General features: G+C 43.9%; 1 protein-coding gene across 5 annotated transcripts; it reads left to right on the forward strand.

Annotated features, from left to right (window-relative positions):
* The first annotated feature begins 3,361 nt into the window (after positions 1-3,361).
* Positions 3,362-7,330, forward strand: LOC1279501 (uncharacterized). Of its 5 annotated transcripts, XM_061655902.1 has the most exons (8): positions 3,367-3,419; positions 3,484-3,706; positions 3,888-4,031; positions 4,542-4,592; positions 4,682-5,375; positions 5,472-5,751; positions 5,819-5,977; positions 6,055-7,330. In XM_061655902.1, the coding sequence occupies exons 3-8, from the start codon at positions 3,938-3,940 to the stop codon at positions 6,061-6,063; spliced, it is 1,287 nt and encodes a 428-aa protein (XP_061511886.1). In that variant the 5' UTR covers positions 3,367-3,419; positions 3,484-3,706; positions 3,888-3,937; the 3' UTR covers positions 6,064-7,330. The 5 variants fall into 5 exon arrangements, with proteins under 5 accessions (XP_061511884.1, XP_061511886.1, XP_319227.3 ...); XM_061655900.1 differs by having other exon boundaries at positions 3,362-3,419; positions 5,819-7,330; XM_061655901.1 differs by having other exon boundaries at positions 3,404-3,706.
* Positions 7,331-8,178: the final 848 nt, after the last annotated feature.

Genomic DNA, 8,178 nt, shown 5'->3' on the forward strand with positions numbered 1-8,178 from the left:
GGCATTTTCTCGTCTCTAGGAAACGCCATTAACTCGATAAGAGCGGATCTGCTTCTCCGTCTTAAGCAGGATCTATTTAGTGAGCTTTAGTGTGCTTACCGGACTTGGCGTTTACCGTACACGCGTAGGTTATTTAAATATGCAGCATCCGCTTACAGATCATATAACAGATATCACCATAAATTATATGTTTTGCGTCTTCAATCTTGTTTCCGTTCAAACCCTAGAGCGTTTTGGAATTACATAAACTCTATGAGAAACAATAACGGCCTCCCTACTAGTATGTCACTTGGTGATGTGCTTGCTACGTGCCCAAATGACATTCGTTCGCTTTTTGCTGATCATTTCTCGAGTGTCTATGAAAATGGTTTAAATAACTCTGCAAGCTTTGAGGCCAGTCTTTCATTCACCCCTCTGAATGTCCTGAATGTTGAATTTGTTTCTGTAAGCACTGCTTCTGTTTTACGTGCGTTATGTAACCTTAAACCATTCTTCGTGCCGGGTCCTGATGGTATTCCTGCTGCTTTACTCTTTCATTGTCGTGAAGCACTAGCCCTTCCTGTTTCTTTCCTTTTTAATCTTTCTTTGTCCACGGCTACTTTTCCGAATATTTGGAAACAAGCATGGATTGGGCCAGTTTTTAAAAAGGGCGATCGTGGTTGTATCTCTAATTATCGTAGCATATCTATTTTATCTGCGTTCAGCAAAGTCTTTGAATCTGTGATTCGTTTACCTCTTATGGAAATGGTGAAATCGTGGATCATTCCAAATCAGCACGGCTTTATGGCTGGCCGCTCCACCACTACTAATCTTATGGAATTTATTTCCTCAGCTCTCTCAAATCTGGACTCTGGCATACAGGTTGATGCTGTGTATACTGATTTCAAAGCTGCGTTTGATAAAATCCCCCATTCTCTGCTCATTGCTAAATTCAAGAAACTTGGTTTCTCTCATTTCTTTCTTGAATGGCTACAATCATTTCTATCGAATCGATTTTGCTGTGTTAAATTGAATGACGGTTTTTCTTATGAGTTTCATTGTTCGTCGGGTGTACCCCAGGGTAGTGTCTTGAGTCCTTTACTTTTTATTTTATTTGTTTTATTTTATTTGTTCTTCCATCCGATTCCTTCCTAATGTTTGCAGATGATTTAAAAATATTTTGTCCTATCACTGACTCTAATTCATGTGTCTCTCTTCAATGTCTGTTAGACTCCTTCTCCTTTTGGTGTTCTGCAAACTTTCTCTCGCTGTGTATCGATAAATGTGCTTGTATATCTTTCTCTCGGAGCTCAAATGTGTTGTCTCATAATTATTCATTAAATCGTGTTAATGTCATTCGTGATCTTGGGGTTCTCCTTGTTGTAAAGCTGTCATTCAATCAACATATTGAGCGCACCATTAACCATGCCAAGCCGGTCTCGTAGTACAGTCGTCAGCTCGTACGACTTAACAACATGCCCATCATGGGTTCAATCCCCAAATAGACCGTGCCGCCATACGTAGGATTGACTATCATCCTGCTATGGGAGGAAATAAATTAGTCACTGAAAGCCAAACCCACAAGTGGTACAGGCAGGCCTTGACCGACAACGGTTGTTGAGCCAAAGAAGAAGAATTAACCATGCCAATAATGTACTAGGAATGATTTGTGCTATGGCAAATGATGTGCGTGACCCTATATGCCTTAAAGCCCTTTTCTGTAGCTTATTCCGCCCTATTTTAAAATACGCTAGCATTGTGTGGTGCCCAGTCAGCTCGGTATGGATTGAAAGGGTTGCAAGTGTTCAACGCAGATTCACCCGTATTGCCATTAGGCGTCTTTTAGGCCAATCGGGTGCTTCTCTTCCCCCTTATGAAGTCCGGTGTCGTATGCTTGGATTGATGACCCTGCACGGTCGTCGCTCTGCTTCTCAAGCTTTGCTCATCAGCGGTTTGCTTTGGAACGAGATTGATTGTCCTTCACTACTTAACAGAATACCGCTGTAAGCGCCTGCTCGCTTTCTTCGACGCCGCGATTTCCTTCAAATCCCGTCGAGAAGAACGCTTTATGGCACCAATGATCCGTTTTTTCGATCCCTCCATCGCTTCAACAGTGCCTCTAGTGTGTTTGATTTTCATATTCCCCCTCAATTCCTTCGCCCCCTCTTCCTTCAGTTCTTTGACTCCCTTTTTGTTTCCCCATCCTAATTCTTTCATCTTACTTGTGTTGGCTGGGTCGCAAATTGCTTGCTGTCTAGTATATGTTTGTCTAGTTAGATTTAAGTATTTGTTTGTTATCATTAATTTTAAGTTTTAGTCAGTAAGTTTCCCTATATTTAGCCCTCTGAGGCAGATATTTGTATCTAAATAAATAAATAAATAAATAAATATACTGCATGGTGCCGTCTTCTTGCCATTGAGCCTCTTGCCGTAAAGAGACATAACGCACAGTGCCTTTTAATCGGTGGTCTTCTCAACGGTGCCATCGGCTCACTGTCTCTGTTGTCCCGTATCAACATGCTTGCACCATCTCGGCCGCTAGAAATATGGCGTGGAGGCGTCCGCCATGAAGGCTGGGACTGGCAGGCGAAGGCGCGAGACCCTGAGCGGTTTCTCCTGAGGCAGACCAAGACCGCAAAGCCCGGATAAGTAAGTAAGTAATTAATTACAAAAATTGGCAGAGTACTAGTTCTTAGGACTCCTTACAGGATGGACGTTGGGGCCCCGAGGATGGCGAATCATTCCCCCCCCCTCCCCCGCAGTCAGCAACAGTTATAGAAGGGCATGTGGCCGATGATCGTTAGGGCCCCATGGCATCCCCACCCCTCCCCTCCCCCCTCCCTGCTCATCATCTGTAGGTGGCCTCAATTCGTCTTACCGGCTAGGGCCCCTGATATCCTAAATCCGGCACTGGGGATATCTTCAGAGCAGTTCAAAGATAGATTCCGGCTTCTGCCATGGCTAATGTAATGCTGCGAGTATTACTATCACTTTTGTAATAATTGCTGCTATAGTGCAACGGCATTATTTTGAAAATCTTCAATTATGTCACTGTGCCAGTTGAATTAAATAATTAATAATGATAATAATAATAAGTATTGCAATATTAATGGGAATATTAGAAGCAAATAACGACAAATAAAAAAATGTAACTGCTTACTGATATGATGAGGGCATCGGTACATACAATTATGGCCAGCCCTGTGCAAAATGGCAATCATGCAACTCCCTACAGTATTTGATATGAATTAAGTAAAATTCACAAAAAAAAAAAAATACAGAAACACACATACAAAACCACTGCTGGGCATGAATGAAATTAATGTATCGTATTTGACGTCGCTTGTGGCCGATGGACGGCGCCTGCGCAACATTTTCATGTCACCCATGGACGGAAAGCTTGTTTGAAGATGTATGTTTCTATCAATAGCATTCCGAAGGTGTGCAGAGCATACGGAAGAGAAAGAAAATTTGCTACCACTCATCAATTTTGCATTTTTGCAGCATACGGTATTGTGAGAAAGCAGCACAAGCGGTAAGCAGCATGCACCAAACGTCTTTCGAACGCCCCGCAGGCATCGGTGTGCTGGTGTATTTGTAAAGTAAAAACGTAGCTTTGTGAAATAATGCCGTTCATGCACTGTAGTGTACCGGATTGAGCGGAACACTGATAACAAAACGGTGCACCATTAGCAGCACACCACACGGGGCACACACGGGTCGATAGGTAAGTCCGCACCAGCAGCAGTGGGCCATCGAGTGTGTTGGGCGAGCTTCTGGAGAAGGGCCCGCACAACTCGCGCAAATAGAACCATCGTTAGGTGTTTGCTGCGTTAGGTGGTTGTGGCGTGTGTGGCTCATTTTTGCTGCAAAAGCATACATTTGTAGCATTCAATTTTGTTTGGCAGCATATTTCATCTCTTCCCCTCCCGGACGGAAGCCGTGGGTGCAAGTAAAAATGACCTTTCGCAGCATTCGTTTGTCCTACATTGCAATATGGAACATCTTCTTGGTGCTACCAATCGTCACCTCTGACAATGACTATATCTCAGGTAAGCAAGCAATTAATTGTGCAAAGTTTAGTGTGCAGTTTGAAGTTTTCTGCTGGCAATAATAAGAAAAAAAAACAACAAATGAAACTTAAAAACGCTCATCGATCGATACAGCGATACACACATACGTGTGTGATCTAAACAAAGTGAACAAAGCAAATCCTGTGTGAAGCCATCACCAATCTCTCTTCCATATTCGTACTATTTTCTTAGTGATTCGAACTTGTTGCTTCTCCCCACATGTATTGCTTTGTGTTCAATGTGATCGTTATCAGGAGTTAGCTTATTGATTTGTTCAATAGAATAATAGTACAGAAGCTTCCCTGTCAGCAAAACGTTGGTGGTAAAATCAGAATGCATTGACGTATGGCTTAAATAATGTACATTCAAAGCAATTAATAGCATCGTAAATGATCCACGCAAAACGCATTGATTACACGGGATAATGTATTGCATATGTACATTGATTGAAAAAATGCAATATGCTAAACTGCATCCATTTCTACACAGGCTACCATCGTCGATTGCACCCGATGACCCCAGTGTCGTGGACATCAAAAGGTGATTTAAAGCATTCTTGTTTACCCCTGTTAACAACTCCCACCCTTATCTTTACACATTAACCTTTCCCGCCCTCCTTCCACTTACAGATGGACACGATACGAGGGACAATCTGGTGAAAACGATCAACATTTTCATCGAGGAACAGGCGCGTCGCCGCTTTCTCGAGCATCTGCAGCGACTGCAGGCGGCAGGAAGCAAAAGCATACCGGCCCCTTCGTATCTTGGCACTGGCGAACTGTCGGACGAGTATCGACCAACGTACACGTACCAGTTGCCGCTAAACAATCAGATTGACTCAAGCGAACCGATTAACTTTGCCGTTGGTCCCAGCGATCCTCGATTCTACGACCAAACTACTGGCCTGGGCCGTGAATCGGACCTCGATGAGCTCGGCGGTGCGCTGGGTGACGGTGGCGATGGACCGTCTCCCTACGACAGCACGGAACGGCTCGGAACTGGACTGAACGATGGTCATTCCGTGTTGGCACCGGGCGGTGAAAGCGTCGCCGCCCAGAAGCCGATTGAGGACTACCGCCATCCACCACCACCACCTCCGATACGTCCCAAGATTGGAAAGGGTACGAACGGGCGCAAACCATTCAAGAATGGAACACTGACGACCCTATCTACTACCGCGTCGGATCGGAGCAGCTCCAACGGCGTCGTGCAGCAACCGATCGAGATCGGCACCGGATTGGGCATGTATCTTATTGCACTGATCGCTGGTATCAGTGCAGCCATTACGGTAGCCCTTATTTCGATAGGTTTCGGATGGTACACGTAAGTGTTTGATTGCGCTCCCCAGGCCACACTCTGCACTGTATTCTGCACGATTTGTATTGTAAATGTATTTTATTTTCGATCACGCACAAACAGCCTTCACAAAAGGACCAAAGCGGCAGCGGACGTTGAGTATCCGGCGTACGGTGTAACGGGACCAAACCGGGACTCGGCCGCAGGTATCGGAGTGGCAGCGGCCACCGCAGGCGATCGAAAGCTCGCACAGAATGCGCAAATGTACCACTACCAGCATCAGAAGCAACAAATAATCGCAATGGAAAATACGACGCGCAGTGCGGCCCACTCGGAACAGCCGAGCGAGGATGAGAACGAGGAAGGTGACTACACCGTCTACGAATGTCCTGGGTTGGCACCGGTAAGCAAGCGCCTATATTTGAAGGCTGAGAGTAAGTTTTTGATCCACATTGCTTTACATTACACAGACCGGTGAAATGGAGGTGAAGAATCCTCTCTTCTTGGAGGATGGGCCTATTAATGGTGTCTCCCTGCAGCCATCGATTAGCGGCGAAGGCCCAGCTATTGGGGTGGTATATTTGGAAAAAGCGGTACAGCCGCAGGCTCACAACAATTTGAAGAAATCGGTAAGGAATATTTGCAACATATTTACCGCCAAACATATTGTGAGATGTGCTAATTTCCCTTCCCCTCGTCGTTACAGGGAGAATAAGCCTAAACCCTTGAAAAGTGTTGCAGATGCCGCTCACATTGATATCCCGTTCCTTGCCCAATATCCAGTACCTAACATTTCAGATCAGTGTTTTTAGTCGTACGTTTTAGCCTGAAGCAATCTATGAAGCTTTGCCGATGCTCCCTGTCCATTCAAGGCCTAAGGTTTTACATTTCATTCCAATCAATTCGTCGTCTTCATTGAATGGGATTGCTACTGCAGCATCCAATAACTTACTCCTACTTCTAAAACTGTTATCAAACAATGCCAATATTTTACACTTTAAACTTCTTCTCTATACTATTATTGTTATTATTACATTCTCCCAATCCTTTCATGATGGATCCGAATCCGGTCATGTAAAACAAAACGAACAAACTGATAACTTGAACAAAGTTACTGTAGCATGTTAGAGTAACAGTGCATGATGATCAATATATATATACACTTTGAAATGATAAAATAAACTTCTATATTTATACACATACACAACCAAAACACATATACATAACTATATATATATATCAATGTTAATAAATTGTATCGAATCAGAGATTTTATTCTTGCCTAAGCAATGTGCAATTAAAAACCAAAACCAAATAGCAGCAACAGAAAAGACACACAACACATGTTACCAGTCGAAGAGGCTATAGTCAAATGATGAGTCGAGTTTTAGTGGCACCTGAAGGTGCGGATTGTTTCTAGGACAGAAAGAAGATGCATGATAGGGACTGTATGATAGAACACGAACGAACAATTGTACTAGAGCATCAGCATTTATAGACTTGTGCGAGAACTATAATCACTAGGGAGAATGAAACACGATAGGCATTTTAAATACGAACGCACGTGTACGGGCTCGAATGTGTAGCGCTGATGACAAATGGTCTAATTGAACTATACTTGTAATGATCGTCTACTAACCGAACAGTACCGTATGAGGAGCGAAATCACTGGTTCCAATGTATAACGCATGCCCAGTCCAATAATACCCATCATTTCCCTCGTACGTGTGCTGTCAATTGCCGTAGAACAGATTTTCTTGAACATTTTCCCAGTGACAGGTTGAAGGACATGGACACATTTTGAAAAACAAAAGCCAACATATACTTTGAGCCACTCGTGTGGATTAGGATTGGTGCAATACACCGATCAGCAAGTACAGGGGCAACCGTAGTTTGAACAAAACAATAAAACTTGTGTACTTCAACAACAATGTGTGAATAAAATAAATACATAGCGTCATGTACATGTGCATACTATATAATGTTAATGTTTTACTGTTTATTTGTTCGCAACGAGGCTGTACACAATGGTTGTCTTAAATACTAATCCCTAATCTAAACTGATCGCCTATACATAATCCAGAGGAAGGGAGGGGACGATAGAGAGTACCAGATAAACCAGAACGGAAAGCGGAGGGGGAGATGTAGAAATCAAAAAGGTAGGATGATTCATTGAATGTACGGATAGCACGCAGCAATGAGTCAGTCCGTTCCACTGCAGTACGACGGAGACCGATGAATAAAGAGGAACTGGTACGGAGGGAACGGATGGGGGCGTAGACAGGGATTGACGAGAGCAACGTAGGGGCATCAATATGGTTAAGAAGGATTGAAGACTATGAAGACGCTTTGTGCGCTTGACCCTCGAACATCGAGGGACTGCAAACCGAGCAACCGACATCTGTCTCCATAAGGAGGCAATGCAGAGTGTCGTACACCAAGAGTGCTCAGGCATTCTTCGGGAAAGACCTTTGCACACGCTCCAAACGGTCAATGTATATCCTTGCCGAAGGAGACCAAATTATTTTATTAGTTAAATTCAACGGCCCGTATGTGGTCCTCTTCAAGCGGGTTGCAATAAGGTAAAACAAAACTTTTAACATGAACTTAAACGCAGTAAAAAATAAGTTAACACAAAGTAAGTCTACGATCCTCTACGTCGAGTAACGATCTAGTGCGGAGCGATCGCGATGGGACGTAAAAGTTGAGACTGGAGAGTAGCGCCGGACAGTCAATGGAGTTGTCCAGCAGTCCAACGACAAATAACCTCTGGGCGTTACAATTATGTTGCTTCGGTGACTCGATACCTAGCAGCGCACATCGACCGTAA

This window comes from Anopheles gambiae, chromosome 3, assembly GCF_943734735.2.
Source record: "Anopheles gambiae chromosome 3, idAnoGambNW_F1_1, whole genome shotgun sequence".
Lineage (NCBI taxonomy): Eukaryota > Metazoa > Arthropoda > Insecta > Diptera > Culicidae > Anopheles > Anopheles gambiae.

What these genes read in the sequence shown, in the direction of transcription:
- LOC1279501 (XM_061655900.1), top strand. Translation starts at nt 3,938, where the DNA reads ATGACCTTTCGCAGCATTCGTTTGTCCTACATTGCAATATGGAACATC. An exon ending in TGACAATGACTATATCTCAG is followed by an intron (nt 4,032 to 4,541) that starts GTAAGCAAGCAA and finishes ATTTCTACACAG; the next exon opens with GCTACCATCGTCGATTGCAC. An exon ending in AATGTCCTGGGTTGGCACCG is followed by an intron (nt 5,752 to 5,818) that starts GTAAGCAAGCGC and finishes TACATTACACAG; the next exon opens with ACCGGTGAAATGGAGGTGAA.